Source organism: Falco rusticolus, chromosome 7 (assembly GCF_015220075.1).
Source record: "Falco rusticolus isolate bFalRus1 chromosome 7, bFalRus1.pri, whole genome shotgun sequence".
Classification (NCBI taxonomy): Eukaryota; Metazoa; Chordata; class Aves; order Falconiformes; family Falconidae; genus Falco; species Falco rusticolus.
Window position 1 is genome coordinate 22,209,436 of NC_051193.1, and position 22,586 is coordinate 22,232,021.

Sequence of the window (22,586 nt, forward strand, 5' to 3'; positions counted from 1 at the left end):
TTAAATGGAAAATTCTCAGCAGTAATGCCATCACTGCTTTTTCAGAAAATTTAGGAGGAACTTGCAAGTGACTTGACACCATGGTAGCGCTGTCTTTGAAGATCTGTGTCCGTCAGTGCAATGTAGTGAAGACGATGCAGTTTGAACCATCTACTGCAGTGTATGATGCCTGTAGAGTCATTCGTGAACGAGTGCCAGAGGCTCAGACAGGGCAAGGTGAGTTCCTCTGTTTGTCCTTAGTCAATTCATTGGCTGAATTGAAAATAAACATAGAGCCATGTTTTTTTGTTGGTTTTTGTTTGGTTTTGTTGTTGGGTTTTTTTACACTGTCCTGTTCCTCCATTTGTCTTTCAGGTTGGAGGTTTTGGGGTTTTGTATAAATCATAAGGCTCTGGAGTGAAATGCACAAAGTGCAAACAGGTTTTTAAGTGACAGAAAGTATCTGGATTCTTTTTCTTCCTTCCATACTGACAGAGGTTTTACTACAAAGTATGCCTTTTTGTGGAATTTTGACTTCTTAAATAAACTGCTTGTTTGTCTGAAAGACCATTTTTCCCTGCTTGGAGAGCAATTTTTTGTGGTACCGTCTTTAAAGCAATGTTTGTGGCAATGCTTTCTAGGAAAACCTGGGCAGACTTGCTTTGTGCCACAGCAAAGGAAGCGGATTACAGAATGGCTTGACATTTCCAAAATGTGCAAAGGGAAATGTTTGAAACCAGTTAATAGCTAAAAGCATCACCATGCTGTGCATACCATAGTCAAAATGCTGCTATGTGTTAAACGAATTTAACTGTCTGTATTTATTGAGCAAATCGGATGAATGCAGACTGAGATACATCTTTATTTGGACAAAAGCTGAGGTTTAAATAGACTCAAAGTTGTCAAAAAATTCAGATTCTTCAGAACCCTTTGCTGCTGTACTGTTTATAATGCCACTGGAATGTAATTCTTAAAGCAGATTGTTTATTAAGTTTTATGCATAGCTCTGAACCTTTAGAGCTTTTTGGAAGATCTTGTCTGAACTGTTAGAGAAACTTACTGGTAATGGACAATATTACTGTCACTTAAAAATGCTTTTCTTGTGCAGTAGTCCTTAGGAATCAAGTTATGGAGCTTTGATTTTCAGATACAATCTGTGCATTTTTACCATACTGATTTCTCAAGGCAGTGATTTTGAACAGCTCTTGGAATCAGAGACATTGAGTAATGAATATCCCTGAACATAATGAACCTCATAGAAAAGCCTAGGAACTCTCCTCAGGTTATACAGTGGGGCTTTTCCTTTATCTGTGATTGCAGTGCAGTTGCGAACTTCAAACAACTTCATGAAGCTGAGCGATGAACAGAAATAAGGTTACTAACATATCCTTTCCCCTTTCTTGTGGCTGTTAAAAATGTGTGTGCTTGCCTTTTAGTTCAGAAGACTCGCAGTGGTGCAGTACAGACCGATCAAACTAGTGCCTGCACAACAGCAAATGCACTTGTCCTGCATTATGACTGTCAACTGTGCACATTTCACTTCTCCAGCAAGCTTGCATGCTGGCACAAAGGTGGCCGTAATATTAACATGAAAGTTGCACAGCTACTACTATTTCATTACTAGGGTGCATTCCCCAGAAATTAGTATCGGAGCACCCTGTACTTCCATGGTAATTCTGTGCTCTGTGCAAGGCACTTTGTATGCTTCTAAAGTTCACAACCTATTTATAGGCACACATTCGAAAATTTTACATAACCAATTCTGTACTGAATTTGTGTCATAAACATCTCTGTACATATGTATCGCTTAGCTTTTCAGGGGAATTTTTCATTAAGGTTGGCAGGAAAAGTTTTTCTTCTTACTCAGTTTTGGAAAGATTCTTCCTTTGAAATTGTGCATCTGTAAGTCAGTTACATTTATATTAATTAAGTGTCAGGTCTTTTATATACTTGCATGAGTAACATGTGTTTAATGTAAATGCTGTTAAATGTAAATTGTTGCTATGCATGACATTTAAAGATGAAACATTGCCCCAAAACCGCAGCTATTTTTACCTGACTGTCTGATCAGAGGGTCTGAACACATGGTGAAAGTAAACAAGGTACCCTGCACAGAGCTATTGTAACAGGCTGTGTGCATGCAGCTGGCCAGCTCGTATGGAAAAAGCCCTTACCATAAACTGTACAACTGTGATTAGAGCAGGCTCAGCTGGTCAACGGTAGTTTAGGCTGTTTGTGATAGTCAAGTGTACTCTGTGACAATTCTACATGTGTATGGATGGACCTTCAGCTGACAGTCTGGTCAACGTGGAGTTTGGTCTTCGAAGCCTAAGCCTGGGTTCGTTCTTCTGTGACAATGAAAGTTTTAACATTTGCTTGTGATTCTGAAAGACTCAATTGACATGTGTTTAGTCTGCAGTAGATGCAAATTTTTCCCGAGATTGTTTTTATGGGTGTAATTCTACAATCATAGAATCATTGAGGTTGGAAAAGGCCTTTCAGATCACCAAGTCCAACCGTTAACCCAGAACTGCCAAGTCCACAACTAAATCATGTCCCTAAGCACCACAGCTCTGTGTTTTTCAAGCACTTCCAGGGACAGTGATCCCACCACCTCCCAGGGCAGCCTGTGCCGGTGCTTGACCGCCCTCTCAGTGAGGAAATTTTTCCTATTACCCCATCTAACACAGGATTCGAGGGGCAGCCTCACCAGTGCTGAGTACAGGGTGCCGGTCGCTGCCCCGGCCCTGCTGGCCACGCTGCCTCTGATACGAGCCAGGATGCCACTGGCCTCCTTGGCCACCTGGGCACTCTGTGGCTCACGCTCAGCCGCCATCGCCCGGGCCCTTTCCCCCCGGGCAGTTCCCAGCCCCCTGCCCCCGCCCGCAGCTGCCTGGGGTCACTGTGCCCCACGGGCCGGGCACTGAGCCGGGGTGACCCTCACACAACTGGCCTCGGCCCATGGGCCCGGCCTGCCCAGCCCCCCCACAGAGCCCCCTGCCCCCCAGCAGGGCAGCGCTGCACCCAGCTGGGTGTCGCCTGCAGGCTGGCCAGGGTGCACTCGATCCCCTCACCCAGATCCTCGATAAAGATCCTAAACCAGACTGCCCCCAGCACGGAGCCCTGGGGACGCCCCGTGTGCCCGGCCGCTGGCGGGAGGTAACTCTGTTCCCCACCCGCTCTGGGCTCGGCCATTGCGGCCGGCGCGTTACCCGTCTGGGCCGGTGCATTACCTGTCTGGGCCAGCACATTACCCAGCTGGCCAGTGCGTTATCCGGCTAGTTTGTTGCCCAGCACAGGACACACTGGCCCAGCCACGAGCAGCTGGTTTCTCCAGGAGATGCTGCGGCAGACGGTGCCAAAGGCTTTGCTGAGGTCCAGGCAGCACCACCCGCGGCCTTTCCCCGTCCGCTGGGCGCGCCATGTTGTTGCAGAAGGAGCTCAGGCCCGTCAGGCAGGACCTGCCTGGCATAACCCCGTGCGGGCTGGGCCTGATCCCCGGCGGTCCCGCACGTGGCTTGCGCCGGCACTCGGGGGGAGCTGCTCCATGGCCTTCCCCAGCACCGAGGCCGGGCCCACAGGCCTGTAGTTCCCCGGATCCTCCTTCCTGCCCTTCCTGCAGATGGGCGTCACGTTGTCTGTGGGGGCCGCCCCGGCTGGCCAGGGCTGCTGGTAAACAAGGGCGAGTGGCTGGGCGAGCTGCTGCGCCAGCTCCCTCGGGACCCCTGGGTAGGTCCCATTCGTCCCCGCAGGCGCGTGCGTGTCTCGGTGGAGCAGCAGGTCAGTAACTGTTCCCTCCTGGACTGTGGGCACTTCGTCCTGCTCCTCATAGAGAAGCCTTGTATATTTTAAATGCCTAAGCCTGAAGCATCTACCAAAAAGGTTCCGAAGTTTAGCATAAATTCAATATGTGAAGGATTGAAAACTAGCTATATTTTTTTTAAATAGAACTACTGCTTGAAATAGTGTACTATGGTTAAGCCCAAACTGCTTGTATTTTTGGTTAGTCAATTCCAAAGCAAGACCTATAAGCATTTGAAAAAGCTTGTCTTAAAGAGAAGTAATTACAAATATAATACAAATTACACAGTAGATGTGACATGTTCTTGCTTAGTGAAGCTTTTGTTCAAGTCTTCCATAAAGCCTGATCTACCCTGCTGTCTGCTGCTAAGCCAAGTATTTTCTGAGGCACAGAAAAAAATTTTTATCTAATGTTCATTAAGAATGGAAGATAAGTATAATGAAAGCTTATCCGTGGAGCTGTATAACCTTGAATAAAACCATGTTGGCTTTATTAGGTTTTATATTTTTCAATGCCTCTCTGTCTCTTCTGTTCCACAGCCTCTGACTATGGATTGTTCTTGTCAGATGATGATCCTCGAAAAGGTATATGGTTGGAGGCTGGAAGAACACTGGATTATTACATGCTGAGAAATGGGGTATGGTGCAGTTCAGTTGCTTCTTTCATCAACACGTTTTTAGAAAACTTGTTTTCCAAACAGCAAGACTAATGTTTAGCATTTGGAGGGGTAGGAGGGTGTTGAATCTGTTCCTGAAATTGGCCCGCTTCTCTGCTGAACCTCAATAGTTAGTGTTTTCCTGCACCTGGTTGTGACCATGAGCTACTGTGGCCAGTAGAGTCTTCACAGAGTGATTAACATAAAGACAAAAAGTCTTGTAATAAGCTTTGTATTTGAGGTGACCTTGCATTATAGTGTAGTTCTCTTGTGTGCTAAAGATGATGCTCACGTTATGCTTACAACCAGAAGGCATCGCTATCCTTTTTAAATGCTAAACTAGTTTTTGCAACACGAAAGTACTTTGATCTGTCCTGCCCTGTCTAGGTTTTGGTCTTGCTAGCTAGGACAAATTCTAGAAAAATTGCATTGTCAGAACTAAAAGCAGTCACTTCTCAAGTTTGTTACATGAATAAGTTTGCCTATAGTGTAACAAAGGAAAAACCCAGTTTGGGGGGCAGGAGGAAATCCTGATTTAGGTATCTAAGTTAGTGGGCTGGCTTGTGGTGGCTTCCAAAAGCATTTAGAGGCAGTATTGTTTATTTCCTAGGATATACTGGAGTACAAAAAGAAACAGAGACCACAGAAAATACGTATGTTGGATGGCTCAGTGAAAACAGTCATGGTGGATGATTCTAAAACAGTTGGTGAATTGCTGGTTACCATTTGCAGCAGGATAGGTAAGATTTTGGGACCCACATACTTAAGAATTTGGGTTTCTGCTGTATTTGAGTCTTGATTTTTAGGATGTTATGTGTATTACTGACTAGAAATTGGCACATATGTTAAAAAAAATTGTTATCAGTTAACATTTACCAAACAGTGGCTTTTAAATCTGTTGTGCAGGTTTTATGGAAGTCAATAGAGAGTTAGCTACATTCTTAAACTTCAGTATTTAGCACTTGAAGGCACAAAGTTACCTGACAGTACAGTTATAAAGCTTTTATTATGTGATACACTTACATACACTTTCCTGCTATATGGTAGAGAATTAGAATTAAATTTATTTTTAATTTTCACGAGATAAAAGATAAATACTGGTGACTTGGAATATACCTAAACTTAGGGCTCTGTGTTGTTACAATTAAGAGTTGATCACAGTACTATATCATTTGTGAAATGACACATGGAAGCTATCCAGAGTAGCTGGTCATAAATGTGTCTTATTGGTTATAGCCTGTCTTTGTATTTATCTAAATAGACGCATTTTGGAAAACTAATTCTTATTCAACTATAAACATGCATCCAACATGGATTAGTTTAAGTCATCTTAAACTGTTGCTTAATTCTCATTTAGAATTAAAGTGGCCTTAATTTAATTTAGACTAATTTACTTGGAAAGTGAATTAAGCTGAATTTAAATTCATTCATTTCAATTTTGTTTGAGTGTTTCTATGCTGGATTCTAATGTGTTGTAACTAATTTACTTCAAAAAAATTTGACTTATTTTCTTTAATGGGGTCACGTAGGTGAGCATTTAATTTGCTTTCCTGTATAACAAACATGCTTTACCAAGCAGTGGAAAAAACCCAAACAGCACAAAGAAATTAGAGAAATTTAGCACATATGCTAAATGTTGTGAACTGAGTTTTGATTCCATTTCATGTAAAATTCATGGGAAGAATTTACTTTTGAAACTCTAAAAAAAATAATTGTATTTCACATGGTTTCTGTGCCTCAGTCTGTTCTGCCCCATTTCTTCTACACATCGTGAGCAAGCTGAAATTGCTCAGTTCTTAGGAAGTAATTGTAGGCATCCATGAAAGGAAATTTACTATGGCATGTCTCCATTCTGGAATTTACTGCTATTTTTAATTCCATCATGTTTTTGAACTGGCAGTGTCTCCTGGTAGATAAGAAAAAAACCTTAACATCTCTCTGAAAGTGGCAAATGCAGCATATGATGAAGGAATGGTGTATTTGAAGGATAATGCCAGATACTGGAGACATGTCTTGGAATGCGCAAGTTTAGATTATTCTTGGGATCTCCTTCCCCATACACTGTTTTAGCATTTCATCTGGAATATCTTTACTATATTGGAAATTAACCATTGTAGTTGTAATATGTGGAAAATAATATTTCACTTCTCCTAAAACGTATTAAATTTTTATTGTTGCAATCACTGGATTTATTTATAATTCCAGGAATAACAAATTATGAGGAATATTCCTTAATCCAGGAGAGCATCGAAGAGAAGAAAGAGGAGAGTACAGGAACACTTAAGAAAGACAGGACATTGTTGCGTGATGAAAGAAAAATGGAAAAACTGAAAGCAAAGCTTCATACAGATGATGATTGTGAGTAGTGTATTCCAGGATAATTCTTCAATTCATATCTTTCCACAGTACAGTGCAAGAAAACCATACAGGAATGCATTTTTAGATTCCTCAGTGTGTCTCAATTGATCCCTAGCTGTATTTTGCATCCTTTTATATATAATGTCATCTGCTACCAGGTATTTTTAAAACTAGCTAAATGGACAAGCTGTTGTCTCTAGCTATGAGATTTAACAGGTCTTTTGAAGTGTTTTTTGTTAATTTTTCGGTAGTGTAGGGGCATGAAGGATCATTTCTATAATGAACTTTTTCTCTCTTTCATTAAAGCTGGATATCTAAATATTGAGGCTTACTGAAAGCCATCAAAAGGTAGTTTTGTCTTTGAAGGTATAAATATTAAGTGTAAACGGAGTTTGCCAAAGAACTGAGACAGTATTTGATTAGTTTTATGTGTAAATTCCTGAGAATATTTTTTTCTGTTTTACATTAAGGCACTAAAATTAACTGTGACTAGCAGGAAGATGTTTTAAAATTGTACTCAGGGATAAGAAAAGTAAACAGACAACAACTGGTTTTAGGGGGAAAGTGTGGTGAACTTTAAGTAATTTTGCAATGAAGCTTTGAAGTTCTAAATTTAGTATTAAAATGGTACTATCGTTGTTTCTTCAACAGTATTACTGGTGCTTTGTGCCATAGGAAATTCTTGTTTCTGAGCAGTGCTGTTATTCAGTTCTCAACACTGTTATTCATTCTTCAACACTGATGACTAGAAATGGAAATGAAAGCAAAATTCTTTGCGGTGCTTCCCTCTCCAGTGGAAATGCCACTTATGACATGATTTTCGCAACCGCTTTTAACACTGGCAACACTGTGTATTTAACAATGTGAATGTCTATGGTTCTGTTACAGTAAATTGGCTAGATCACAGCCGAACGTTTAGAGAACAAGGAGTCGATGAAAATGAAACACTACTGTTGAGACGAAAGTTTTTTTATTCAGACCAGAACGTAGATTCAAGAGATCCTGTTCAGCTTAATTTGCTTTATGTTCAGGTACAGTATGTAGACCAGAAGTATGGGTTCTACCTTGTCTGAGGAAACCTGTGCAGGTTAATGAGAAAAATTTTGTTGCTGAAATGCTCCATCTTCCAGTTCTGGATGTCCTTTGATTTGGCTTTTTGTCTGTCCCTCCCAAGAACTACACGATAGTACAGAGCTTTTGCTGATTCTTTTTAATCAAAAACTTTCAAGCCAATATTGGATACTCAGGCAAAAATCCATTGACTTTCACATCCTGTTTCTTTAAAATTCATTAATGCCTTTAGTTTTCTAAGTTGTTCTTTTTAGTTCTTCTCCCCATTCTGTGATGGTTTCTCTGTAATTTAGAATCTCAGGTCAGTCATGCAACCAGCTTTCCGCTTCTCATCTCTTTCTCTTCCACCTGATCAGTGAGGGAGCTGCTTCTACACTCCCTTTCCAACCTTCATCCCAGACAGCGCACAAGGCAGGCATGCTTCCCGTTCAAAACAGACTGTATCACGTAACGTGGTGGGAGGGCACCTAGGCAGCTTCCCCATACTGTTAGAAGTGCTACACGTGCCTTAGCAAAGCAAAGAGGTTTTATTCAGTAGACACTACTTAACTGAAGGCTCCAGTGCAGCTGCCTGTAATGTAGTCTGAAAAAAGCAGGCTTTTAAACTCTTTGTTAAAGTTGTTTTTTTTTTTAAAGAACAAAACAAAACAAAAAACCCCAACCACAACCTTGAAGGTTTAATGGAATGTTCAGTTGTACTTGCGGCTGATTCAAATGGGATTGCTCTAAATTACACTGTAGAACTCTGAGGCAAAAGATAAAGGTGACATTGCTTGTAAGACCGCATTAAATTTTTCAGGTATTTTTAGAAGACTGTATCACACTGAGCTGTTCTGCCACTTAGCTATTTCTTTCAGGCTACTGTTATGATAGTATGTGTTGATACTGCCTTGTGGTTTTTGTCTATGGATAGATGAGCCTTCTATTGCCACAGCTATAAAATCCATCATCTCGTATGACCGCTAAATTTAAACAAAAGGAAGGAAAATGCTGTTTGCTTTCTCCTGTTGCCATTTCTATAATAGTGATCTAGAGTTTACATACTAGTTATAAAGATCATTTTGCCTGCTATTATAAGGTGGTAAGATAAGAGCCTTTAGATGTGTGTATGTACACACACATATATATGTGTACATACATATAAATGTACATATGGATGTTATATACACATACAGCAGGAAATGGGTGTCAGGTCCTCTTTCTGATGAAAGTTGTTGTGATTGTGGTTTCAATAAGTCTCTGTAGATATTCACCAGAAAATAATCTAGGCCTTTGTTTATTTTAGTAGTCATAAACACATCCAAAATGGAATAATAAAGACATTCAGACGGAAAAGTGTGTCGCCAGATGCTTGGGCCATGTTCAAGCTTTCAAGGAATTTGAGAGATGTAATAGTTACTGTGGATGTCTCTGACATGTCTTTGCTTACCCCCATAGGCTCGCGATGACATTCTGAATGGTTCCCATCCTGTCTCCTTTGAGAAGGCCTGCGAGTTTGGAGGCTTCCAAGCACAGATCCAGTTTGGACCTCATGTAGAACACAAACACAAACCTGGATTTTTAGAGTAAACACTTCTAAGTTCTAAATTTGGGTAGCCTCGTGTGTAACTAATATTGTCACAGACTAAATGCATTTCAGTACTCCAGGCAGAGGTAATCAGATTCAGCATGTTTTCTGTAGCAGTCTCCCTGCGAAAGGAGCCTTATTGCACAAATTAGCAACACCAGCTGATGAGGGGAGCTTTGGCAGTGGCTCATTAGGCAGCACAGGGCACCAGTTCCCCCTATGGTGCCAGTTTGGTCTGCAGCTGGTTTCCCCAACCACCTGGCAATGTGGGAGAACTGGGATTTTGTTCTTCCTTAGAGGCCTACTTCTGCCTGCATTTAGTTATGCCATGTGTGAATTAAGTGTACAACGGTACATTGTCACGATGTCTGATTTGCTAGGAAAGTACACGAATGTGTACAAAGATGCTTTGCCATTTGAATAAATTTAATATTGCTTTGTGTAGAGGTTAAATTTTCCAAATTTTTTAGTAGCATTAATCAATTGTTCAGATTCATTCCCTCGTGGCTTTGTGTTAATAGATATCTAAAATCGTGCTCTTTTCAGACATGGACAGGAGTCCTGCTTACAAATTGGCCCATCCTTTAACCTTTATTTGACCTTTATTGTGATACCTTACTGCTATCAGCAGGGAAGTTTAGTTTGACTGAAGTTTAGATGTCCCATTTTTCTACCCATTCTGATTTTGGATTGGTTTGCCTGTAGTATGATTAACCAAGGTCTGGAGCCTGAGGAAGGGAATGTAGGAAGGTAAAAGAAAGCTATTTACTGCACAGTCCATGAAGCTTTGCTTACATATGAGGCTCACCGATACCTTAATGGGATGCACAAAACAGTGGGTGCATATTTGGTTTCTGTCCTGTCTGGCCACATGCTCACTGCTGACTCTCATTTTTCCTTTATGAGCCGGTGTCTGGGGTTTGCTGTATCTCAGGGAATCACTTTAAAATGGTGGTTTGCTTTGGAATATGCAGTGCTGCAGCACTGGTGGTATGACACACTTTGCGTTTGAAAGATTTTGGTTATGCAAGCATGTGAACAAACATCCGCCAGATCCAGTCATCTTTCCTTTGTACTGTTTGCTACTGACTGGCCCACAAACATTTCCGAACAGAGCTACTGATGTCTCTGAGGGTTATGGGGACCCAGTGTAATAGCTTCAGTCTACTCCTGGTTCTTATTCCCTGGAACTGTGAACAGTTACGCAACAGTCTTCCTGTGGGATTTGCCCATTGTCTGCTTCCCTTCTCCCTCCACTCGCTCATTCCTGCAGCAAACCATTAGGGTATTACCTCGTGACAAGCTGATGTTGTGTCGTCTTAATGATTTCAAGAGTTAGGTGTTCCCAGCAGTAGTTGTTTTTAATTTTTAAAGCAATAATTCCCCACAAACTTAACCAGCAATTTTTGCAAACTGCTGTGCAGAGTTCAGTTGCTTAAATTTTTCTAGGTTTTTCCTAGGTGTTCTACTTGGTCTTCTCAGTGTAAGGGATTTTTTTCTTTTTTTCCTTTTTTTTTTTTTTTTTTTTTATGCTCCCATATATTAGATGTGTTTTATGGTGGACTGAACCTGCTGGCTGGCTGATGTTTCTCCTTTTATGCAAAGCTAGATATTGCATTTAATAGATGTGCAATAGATATTGCAAAAAAAGACTTCCACCACAGAATAAAGTTATCACACATATGAAGTCCATTATCTTTTTTTTTTTTATCCTAATGGAAATGAAAGGTATAAATAACTATATGTCAGAAGAATGTCACTCCAGTGGAAATCATTTAGAACTGGAATTCCAAAATTTAGAACCTTGTTATTTTCTGCAGGGAATCTCTTACTTTTTTTCCCCCCTTTTCTTCCCCTCCCCCCACCCCCCCCACCCCATTTAAATGTTTTTTGACTGTATTAGAATCAAGTCCTGCAGGTCACTATCCTGGTGTGTAATCAGTTTCATAAAATTAGGGATTTCTGATCTAGAAGTGATTCTGTTTTGCCCTCTGTAGAGGAGCCTGCTCCAGAACTGTAAGTTCTTGGTTGTTGCTTTCTAATTTCAAGTGTACATGTTTATGATTTCTTTTTGTATGCATTTGGCTGTACATAGCCTTCATCACAGCCTTTTTATGAAAGCATGCTTTGGTTTTGTGAGTCCACGCAAGTCAAGTACTCCTAAGTCATTATGAATAATATATATAAATGGTGTAGATAAATGCTGATTATTTTTTTTTTCTAGAAATGAGCCTCTTGTCCTTTCAGAAAAAAAAATTGGGTTTTTTTTCTTGAAAAAGATTGAGCTTTTTAAGTTTCATCCAACTATTTCCTGCATTTTGGTAGATGAACATTGATTCTTTTCAAGTATGAAAGTAGTTATGATTTATGTAAACTGTGTGCTGCAGCTCAATATGTGAAATACATTTGAGAGGTGTCCATTCACTCACCACTGAAACCTGAACATGCTGCAGATTCCCTTAAGGAGAGTCTGTCAGCTCATGCAGAAACCAGCATGTAACACAATAGCATTAGTAATCCATATCATTGTTTTGAAACAGCTTAGTTTGGTTTGCCATGTCTGCAAGATGTTTATAGAGAGAGATCTTTTGTGTCCTTTTTTGTCATTGATAACTTATTCTTGGCACAGACGAACATTATTGCCTACATCTTGTTAACGCTTTGGTATTGGTTGTTGGAATTTCCTTGAAGCTCATGCCAAAGTAAATTGTGAAAGCTCTCAAACTATCAAATTGCAAATCGTCCTTTTTCATGCCCTTCCTCATACAGCTGAAGTTTTGCATTGTGCCTACAGAGGAACACTGTGTTTAAATTAGCTGAGAGAGGATCTAATGAAGAACTTGTACTATTCATATGCAGATAGGAAAGGAGCACCTAAAGCCGCCCACCTCTGCTTTTTATTTCCAAGCATGCTTGGTGACCAGTAAGCTCACTTATTTAATATAGCCTGTTTTATAGTCTTAAACTGCCTTTTTCAAGAACACTGGATATACCTTTATGCTAATGAAAAACAATAATATGTTGGCACTCATGTATAATCTTCAGAACTGCAGGAACAAACTCACAGCTAATGAAGTTAAATAAACGCTGCTTGCTATTAGATGCTTTTTTTAAACTGAGTTCATTGTCCATTGTAATGATATATAATTAAAGAGATTAAAGAAGATGGTATATTCCAGGAGATTTTGCTAACTCCATTAAACAATCTGCTAAATAAAGTGAAACTATTGTTTGTTGTATTGTAAAGAAAATATCTTAGATTATAGGTGTAGCATTAAAGTAATTTCAGTCTGTTTACAACTAGCATTTTACTCTCTCGGTTGAGGTGATTACTTATCTATTGATTGAAAAATAAGGGAAGGTGATACAAGGAAAAAGCACCTGATCTAACTGGCAGCTACATGTGCAAGAGTATACCAAATGGTGCTTGATGGACAAAGCTCAGATTTGTTTTCTTAACTCTTGATGCTAAAGAAGGTCTAAATAATGTTTGCTCAGCAATGTCTTAGAGTGTATATTAGCTAACAAAGTAAGCAGGCATGCTTAAGAAGGTAATGGTCTTCATAGTTTATCTACATACAGATAGCTGAGAAAATTAACTCTGGTTAATAAAAGATGAGAGTTGGAAGTACATTGATTGCTATCATTTTTCTATATAAATCCATTTCCAGAACTAAATTGAGTTTAACTAGGTTTGGGGTTGGGTTTTTTGTTTGGTTTGGTTTGGGTTTTTGTTTTTGTTTTTCATTTGCTTTGAAAATTAATTTAGCCAAATTGGTTTGAACCTATAAAATTCTGTATAAAAGCACTATGTCTTTCAGAATAAAGGCACCAGCTTTTTAGGATAATAAACTGTATTCAGTTATTATCTACAAAGTTAATTTGGCTCTCCAGCCTTCGCTGTCCCATGATGTGCCTGTGTAAGTAAGTCCTGAGAAGAGATTTCATTATCATGTATTAGTGAGATATAACTACCGGAGCATTGGAAGAAAGATTAGCAAGGACAGTTGTTCTTACTTTGATTTATACTGCTGGAGCTTTATGGAAAGAACAAAGCTGATTATCTCACTACTGAATAGTACTTTTGAAGAAAGCACAAAATCCTGATTTACTCTTTGGAGTTATTTTTATTTGTTGTCTGCAATGGCAGGCTTTTGTGTTTTAAAATAAAACAAAAAAAAATCCCAGCCACAAACATCCATGCCCCCCTGCCCCCAACCCAAGAAACCCCCCACAGAACAGTTGAGCAATTTTTTTTAAAATCTTATTTTAAAAAATCCATCCTTCTTAAAACTTGTAACTTGCTATGATAGTTGGTAGTTCTAGCTTTCTGTGTTAGTAGTGTGCTTGCTTAAATCAAAATGAGGAGGAGACTCTCCAGTCATACTTTTTCTGTGATTCTTGATAGTCCAAAGCAGGGAGGATCCTTAGAAAACATATTTTTGAACTGTGGAAGTTTATTCAGGTTGAAAATGAACTGCTGAATATATGAAATAGTTTCATCAGAGTAGAGTGTCCCAGATAGGAAGGTGCAATCCGGAAAAGAACTGATGTTTGTTAAAGGGTGGTTGATATGTCTTCAAACTGAGGTGTTGTTTGGCTGAGAGAAAAGGTTAATTTTATTGTACAGCGAGGAAGTACAGCTGAGGTGTTTAAAGATAATTTTTTCTGACTATATCATGGAGGCTGAACTTGCTTAATTAACTTTGTATTCAGAGACCCTTAGTATTTGAGTGCTCCAGAAACTAGGACTGGTTATTTTTTACTTTTTCTTTTTTTTTTTTTTTTTTTTGAGATACTGACTGGTATTAAGTGTCCACTTCAATGTCTTTGTGGTTTTTCGGTAAGATAGTAGTGTTCTAAAATTTCTTGGAAGACAGAGAGGAAGAACTTGGTCCTGCATGTCAGTAAATCAGAATGCTACTGGAAAGTAACAGCAGTGCCTGAACTCAGATGCAGAGCTGGCTCGAGTTTTGATGTCCCCTCCCTCCCGCAGATTGCACTGAGTGTGTTGGGGTTTAGATGTGAACCCCTCTGAGCTGCTGAGAGACATCATATAGGCTAAGAACAGAAGGAGTCCCAGCTATTACTTACTTTTGATGACTTTTCAAAATACGAAGAGGCATTAAGTGGGGATGTAACTGAAGTGGTTTTCTTCATTATGTAGCTATCCTCTTGCTCTCACCCAGCCAGAGTGTTTTGTTTCACTTGATAGGTATTTTATGCCCATTTTAGGAAGCTTGGGGGACTTAATGCCAATAAAGGAGCATGAAAAGGATCCCCACTTAAGACAGCACCATTAACTACGGATATTTTTTTTCCCTAGCCTAAAAGAATTCCTGCCTAAAGAATACACCAAACAACGAGGGGCTGAAAAGAGAATATTTCAGGTAATTGTGAGGCTGAAAAAACAACTGTAGTTTCACTTCCTTTATGAGAAAAATATGAGCTTTCACGGGTGTATCTCTGTATATACTTGAATTATATAACTATCAGAAAATCAAATGTAAAGAATCTGACAGCTTTTCTTTTCTTTCTTCAGCAGATGTATTGTCCTGATCCTTTTTTCTTCACTGATGATTATTCAGTGTACTTTGTTGAAGGGGAGAGAGTGAATATTCAGTATTCTTAAGACCTTTTTCTCTGTTACATTGAAATGTAAGGATGTGTATTTGTACTAAAATAGAAGCACATTTAGGAAAACCAGTTTTAAAATCATGCCTTCATTATTCCAGCATGAGCTTCAAGTCATATGGAGTTCTGCTAGCTAATGCTTGAGTTCAGTGATGTGTCTGGGAACCGCACAGTTGTAAAAGACTGAAGCAGTTGAGTATAAAATGTACCGATGTACTGGAAGTGGTCTCAAAGTCTGAGTACAGTAGATGCACTAAATATCTGTGCCTACTGAAACACAAGTTTGGCAATACAATAGTAGTTGAAAAATTCTGAGGTTAACAGCTGAAATCCAGTCATATGATGTGGGGAAGGGACATACCAGTGATCTGTCTTCTCAGCTTGGGAGATAGGTTGAAGAGCAGGAACAGGTCACATACTTTCCTATGTCTGTTGCAATCCCAGTCTAGGAATTCTGGAGCTCAGTAAATCTGTTCTAACTGGAGCTTCCTTGTAGGTGAATGTGTCTAACTCTTTACCATGTAGCTGTAGCTGGTGGCAGTGATGTTGCAGTTCAAGTGAAAAAAAGATTGATTCACTTCTGAGCACTGCTGTCATGCTGTTCACAGAACGTGATTTTTGCCTGTGTCAAATACAACATATAAGTCGTTTCAATCATTACATGCTTCGGTGCATGGACAAGAAGTTCATCAGTGAAGGCATTGAAACTGGCGAAGACAGAACAGCAAGGTAGAATATGCAGGCTGTCTTTTTGGAAAAAAATCAGCTCTTTCCCCGAGTTATAAAGTTGTTGAGTTTGACAGGTGATTTTTGCTAAATATTCCATCTGCAATGACTGTATCTGGGCTCCTTGCTCTTTCAGGACCCTGACTGTGTTCTCTGTCTATGTCCTTGGGACGAAAAAGGGGTTTTGGAGTTGCAGTTGCTCCTCCCAGTGCTCCTCCGTGGAACACTGTCAAGATGGTAACTGAAACTGGAGTGGGAAGCGTTTCCCATGTTCTTGGTGCTCCCTCTGCTGCCATCAGTCAGCATGAAAGGGGTGGCAGCCAGCGGTTGGAGTGTCAGGGGAAGATGCGCTGGGGTAGGGAATCCCACAAATAGTATTTCCATAGGATTTTCAGCAGAACGGTCTGGGGTAGGAGAGCAGATGCCAAATACATAGTATCGGTAGTTGTCATTAGTTACAGGTAATAAAGTTTACTAATGAGTAAATTCTTTAAATAATAAAGAGAAATTGAGTGACGAGACATGCCTAGATGAGTATTTCAGAAAGAACTGGAAAAAAAAATGAAAAAAATCATAGAGAAATCATTGCTTCTTCCTCACCTGTAGAATTCTTTTCATGTAATGGAAAACATTGTGGATAATGGTGCAGCTGGCAAAAAAAAGCCAGTTGGAAGTACCTACAGGAGATGACAAATGGTCAATTACAAGGCTTGAGGCTCTCACGAATCAAAAGTTTTGGGCACAAAGCAGGAATAAATAGTCTGTTCCTGGAAAAAAACATGGGTGCTGGGACTTTTAAATGATTTTTGAAAGCTGAGTAAAGAGGTGTTAATTGTATGAAACTTAATGGTGTCAAATAGCAGCAATACCTAGAATCTTTAACTGATTCAGAAGTGCTTTAAATGTGCTTGATCAGAGGCACAGATAGAATGGATGATGGTCAGAAGAGTCTTCCATTTGCACAGGTTGTGTATGCTCTCCAATGTGAGGAATTACAGGATACAGTCTTGCTAACATTTCTTGCCAGTATTTTTTCAAATATTAATAATTGTAATGAATATTAACTAAGCATCCTTAAACAGATAGACACTTACACCCTTTTTTTTGTTACCAGAAAGCATTGTTTCTGCCTAAGTGATGCTGAGCTCTCATTACAGGAGCACAAAAACTGTGGTGAGATGACTGAAATAGAAGCCAAAGTGAAGTATGTGAAACTAGCCCGTTCTCTGCGGACCTACGGAGTGTCGTTTTTTCTTGTTAAGGTAATGTAGATCTTGCTGTGACCGTATTGTGGGGTTGGTTATATCTTACCTCAGATTCCGCACTGAGTGGGTCTGTCTGAAAGCAGCATTTGGAAAAACATGTAAATTACCATGTGGGACAGAATTATAATCTTAGTTTAGATCCTTGTCATACTGCTTCCAGAAAGGAAGTTGAGTTTGTCATGATTTAATTTCTTTACATTGACATGTCTTCTTTTTTCTTTTGATTACTGGCAAAGTACTGTCTTCACAAAAACATTCACAAAGAACTCCTAAGTGGTTCCTGTTTAGAAGTCTAATGGTGATGTGGATTGCATGCTGAAAAATTGTATCTGAAAAGCAACTTCATCAGCTGTATGATTAATTTCTCTTAATCCTTACAATAAAACAAGTCATGGTCTTAAGGTTGTTGGCACAGTTTGGTGCCAAGATACTGACATTCCACTGTGAAAACTAGACTGAAGCGTTACTGCCTGAGTATTCAGTAAGCACTGACATAGAATGGAAAGGGTGCTAAATTTGGGGAAACATTTTCATTTTTAGGTTCCCACCATTATAGAATCTTTGTATTGATTATCAGTAGGTTGCCTTTTCCTGAAGTACTCGGTCATCCACAAATTCTAATGAAGTGGATAGAAGGGGAAAATAGAATGAAAAATATGCAGAGGATAATTCTATTAATACAGTACACTTTGAAAGAATTACCTTGTCTTGCTTCCTTTAAGGGAAAATCTCTTGTTAGGCACCATTAACGGTGAAAGGAGTCTCAACTCTCCAACAGAGCTGTTGGGCTAAGTTGTGTATTAGAAACATTACTGAAGTTATGGTGCGCAATTTTCATAACTAAAACATTAATACTGACAAGCCTGCATGTTTAAAACAAGCTGCTAATTCACTGGGAATTTCTTAACACAATGTGGCTGACCTGTATGGTAAAAGGTAAAAGTATCTTTTTGTATTTTTTATTAGTGCCTTGCTTTCTTTTTTTTGTCATAGCTTAATGCAAACAGTAACTGAATCAAGTAACCATGTCATAAAACCTCTGGCCTACATAGATTCAGGGGAATGGGACATATGGATTCATTTCTGGTTTATGATGGATTTTATGTACCAAATTGTTAGCCTGGGCCTATGCTCTGCGACCTTGGGAAGCTAAGGAGGCAGAATGCCCAGTAAGTAAGGAGACGACAGCTGGCAGCGTGCAGATTGACCCTGCCCCCCTCCTTGTGATATTTGCATAGGCTAGGATGTTCTTGGGGATTGAAAGTAACTAAGATTTCAAATCCAAAATATGGGACAAATTATGGCTGATCATACCTATTTGTCAGCCCCAGTGGGCCTTTCTTTCCTTAACTTCTCCAGAAATTTTATAGAGAAACGGTGAGGGCAGCCTAACTTCTGAGTCCTCCTGATGCCAGTTTCCAATTCAGCTTCTCTAATACAGTTTTACAGGAGAAGTCTTGTGTCTAGGAGGACTGCCATCATGGGGGTTTTTAAGTAACTTCCAAAGAGTTGATACCACAGTCTCTAAAATCCTCCATTTTCCTGGAGGAGGGAGAAGGGAGTGTCTTTTGAACTGCATAGTAAAGACCAGAGCTTCTTAACGTTAATGCATTGCTTCAGAATTGGTCTGTGACCAAACAAATGGAGCCTGAGCTTTAAATTGTCCTTCTCTACGGACCAGTTGCTTCCCTTTGTCAGTATATTCCCTCACGCTTTTCCTTCCTGCTATAGCAAGCGCTGTTTGAATGGAAAACAATCTTTCACACTCATTATAGGAAAAGATGAAAGGCAAAAACAAGCTGGTTCCTCGTTTGCTGGGTGTCACCAAAGACTCAGTGATGCGTGTGGATGAGAAGACCAAGGAAGTGTTGCAGGAATGGCCACTGACAACTGTGAAACGCTGGGCTGCCTCACCTAAAAGCTTCACTCTGGTAATCTTTCTGACTATATGCAGAAGGAGAGGGCTCTATCTGCCAAGGAGAAAGGAAGATGGACTTAGGGCAGTTTCTTTCATGTAACTTGCTCTATTTGTAATTTTCTAGCATTATATAGAGCCACTGAGTCTGAAACTAATAAACTAGCCCATATTGGTGTCTGGGGTCAGTTTGTATTTTGATGTTTCTAGACAGACTGGTTTCCCAAAAGTACTCTTAAATCTTTTCAAAAAACACTGTTTAAAGCTGTTCTGTGCCTAACCTCTAAAACAGTTCAGGAAGCATCATTATTCACATCTGCTTACACCCTTATGGTGCTTGCCATTCATAACCACTTTGTGACTTGCAAGATAGAAACATAAACAAAGCTACATAGTTCAATTACATACTTGATAACTATGGATTTAAAGAACTTTCATGAATGTGATGTTTTGTTAATTATTTGGTCCGTAAGAGAGCGCTGCAGCAAGAGAATTTTGGATATGAAAAGGTTGTTTAAAGCGGTGGAGCAAGAGGCAGTGGCTAGAAAATTATATTCACTTTAATCGTGTGCATCTGATTTCCAATTGCATGGGTGATTATGCTTTAGAATAAAATTCTAAAGACTTTTCTCCATCCTTCAGTGACTGAGTCTGATAAAATCAAACTAAGTATCTCTTAGTCCTCAGGAATTTCAATATATTAAACATCGGTGAATAAGCTGCAATAAAAAGCATCCTTCCTCTCTCCTCCCTCATCCCTCACCCACCCCCACCCCACCCCCCATAGAGACTGGTTTAGAATCTTGGAGCAGTTCCTTTTACTGTTGGATATAATAAAATGTCTATACAAACAATTTAAAATTTGAATTCTTTCACTCATATTTCCTACTGTTTCTTCATTTACTTTACATTTTCAAACAGTTTTTTTTCATTTCTTCCTCTTTTCCTTTAGGATTTTGGTGAATATCAGGAAAGCTATTACTCAGTACAGACCACTGAAGGAGAACAGATCTCTCAGTTAATTGCAGGTTACATTGATATCATCCTAAAGAAGGTATAGTACTGAGATGACATATAGTAAAAATGCAGTAAGAATCACTGTACAGCAATACAAAAGCTCAAATGGGTGCAAGCTGCAGTTTTCTTTCGTAAAGTCAGTGTTGTGTCTTACGTTTTGATGTTATTTATTTTTACTTTTAAGTAATATAAGCTCTTTGTTTAATTTAAGGAGTGCTTCTGGAAGGTATCAAGGCTCTTAGCTATAGTGGTAGTATGAGTCAGGCTCAATACAGCCTGTTTTTCTGTCTGGAAGGTGAAGTGCTGACTATAAGTGTATATCCAGAGAAGAGTCCAAAACTTCAACTATGGATTTCAAGCTATGGACTGAAGTAGTGCATCAGGTGTGAAGGAAGGATCCCCTGGAAGCTGCATTTAAAACTACATTAAGGACTACACAATAGTTGTTCAGCAGCTCCGTATATAATGCATCAAAGCTGAGAAAAAGGTTTTGGCAAAACTAAAAAAAAACCCCAACAAATGAAAACAAACAAAATAAACTCCATTATATTGCATTAAAATATTGTGATCAGTAAAGCAAAGTATTACCTCTCAGTTGTGCAGAGAGTGGGATAAAATAATTGTTTGTGAAGAGACCAGACTGTCTTGAAACTTGGTCTTATGAAGTGTGCCTGGCAGGAGAGAGGAGAGGCTTATACGCATCTTCAGCATTCAAAATATTCACAACTAAACAAGTGCAACAGCAAAAAATACCAGTTTTGCTAACAAACATGGAGCTGAATAGTCCTACTCTAAGCATGTTGTATAGAAAAGTGAGGTGTTTCAAATAGCACTGGATACTCCTTGACAAATTTTTACTTTATTAAGGTTCAACTAAACTACGTCATTATCTGCTGTAATAGATTTTAATAGTAGAGAAATGACAGAAAGCTAAGAAGCTCAGGAGATTTTATTGCCCTTGATCGTGTGAACAGTGTAGGATGTAACATCAAGTGTTATGAAATCAGAGGTTGAGGAGGATTGCCAGAATTCATCACAGTATATGCCTTTTTCTCTGAGGCTGTCAGTCTCAGATTAATAAATGTTAAGTAAACTCTAGATTTCTATATATGGTTTAAAACTTGATTCTAGCTCTTAAGTTTCAGAAGTGGCTTTGCTCTTTAGTGCCAAACAAAAGAAGCCTTTCTGTCTTGATAGAATACAGATGTGCATATTTCCACTCCCTTCCAGTCCTCTTGAGTTCTTTTTTACAATCTGCTGACACAGCCAGTTTTAAAATGAATGAATTGGGATCAGGTTAAGTAATAAACACCCTTGATGCTTCATGATGCATACGAGAAGCATGTAGTTTCCAGTTACTGAGCCCAAGTTATTTCTGTGATGCATGCCTCAGAGTATGGTTTATCACTCTCAGTTGCATAATGTTAATTCTTGGTGTGTTTTAGACTGTTCCAACTCATTTGCTCTGGTGTGGTGGATTGGTGGCACTTTTTTTTTTCCTGATTAAGTTTTATTGGTGCAACACCCCCAGACCCTCTTGTCCTGCAATTTTAGTAGTAGGTCATTTATCAGTTGACAGGGAACCCTGAACCTGAGTAACTTTTAATTTTTTTTAATCCAGATTTTTTTCTTTTACTTCACAATAATATGGAAATAAGGCACAATCTCAACTAGAAATAGGCACTTTCATTTCATACATAAACTATAATAGTAAGAACTTTTTTGGAGAAAGTGGCGGGGGGGGGGGGGGAGGAGGCTGTATGGATGTGCATGAGGAGGAGGCTGTATGGATGTGCATGAGGAGCTCCCATTAAATGTACCCAAGGTCACAGTGGATGTTCCTCTACTTACATGTATATATTCAGACTACACATCACTTGACAAGGTGGAAGCAGGCAGTATCTTCACACCAGGTCACAAGCAGAAACAGACTGTTTTTACAAAGCTCTACTTCTATGACTTACAGTAGTTTCCTGTTGTTTGGAGTGGTTTAGACTTAATCCCCTTGTGTATATTTATCTCCCTTATACCACTATAAAACAACTGCCTCAAAAAGTCAGATGTGCAGACTGTCCAGAATTTTGAAGTAACTATGGTAAAATAACTTGGATACAGTATTAAGTGAATCATCTTTACTGTGATGTGTATTTCCTAGTGGTAGATAGCACCATGTAGTAACGTTTCAGGATGCTAAATATGACTTGTAGCTGAGTTCTAGTTATCTGAGTCAGTCTGATATTCCTGAGTTAGAATAGAATGGGAAAGAGGATGGTATATGTCTACTTCTGCTGGGATTTGCAGTTGTTCCATATCACTCAGTCCTCAAAACGGTTTTATTTTCTGTGAGAAAAGACAGTATCTCAGCACTTTCTTTATACCTCTGCTCAAAAAGGCACCAGTAGGCTTTTTTTCCTTTATGCACTTAATCTGCCAGGGTTTAGAACCTGGTCTGTTAGATGCTGAATGGCACCTCTTCTGAGATGGAGATTATATTGTCACACACTGCCAGAAAGCATGGTGTTCAGCACTAGACAAGACTCTGCAGATTATTTGACTAGGTTTCTGATAAATGGCAAGGAAATAATGGAGAGAAAGCC

General features: G+C 39.4%; 1 protein-coding gene across 6 annotated transcripts in view; it reads left to right on the top strand.

Annotated features, from left to right (window-relative positions):
• Positions 1-22,586, top strand: part of TLN2 (talin 2) — a 202,930-nt gene that overhangs the window by 85,997 nt on the left and 94,347 nt on the right. For all 6 annotated transcript variants that reach the window (XM_037396159.1, XM_037396157.1, XM_037396161.1 and 3 more), the window contains 10 exons: positions 46-216; positions 4,321-4,418; positions 5,047-5,176; positions 6,642-6,794; positions 7,683-7,825; positions 9,303-9,430; positions 14,759-14,822; positions 16,950-17,054; positions 18,833-18,988; positions 19,925-20,026. In XM_037396159.1, the coding sequence (XP_037252056.1) occupies positions 81-216; positions 4,321-4,418; positions 5,047-5,176; positions 6,642-6,794; positions 7,683-7,825; positions 9,303-9,430; positions 14,759-14,822; positions 16,950-17,054; positions 18,833-18,988; positions 19,925-20,026 (1,215 nt within the window). In that variant the 5' untranslated portion in view covers positions 46-80. The remainder of the gene's footprint in view (positions 1-45; positions 217-4,320; positions 4,419-5,046; positions 5,177-6,641; positions 6,795-7,682; positions 7,826-9,302; positions 9,431-14,758; positions 14,823-16,949; positions 17,055-18,832; positions 18,989-19,924; positions 20,027-22,586) is intronic.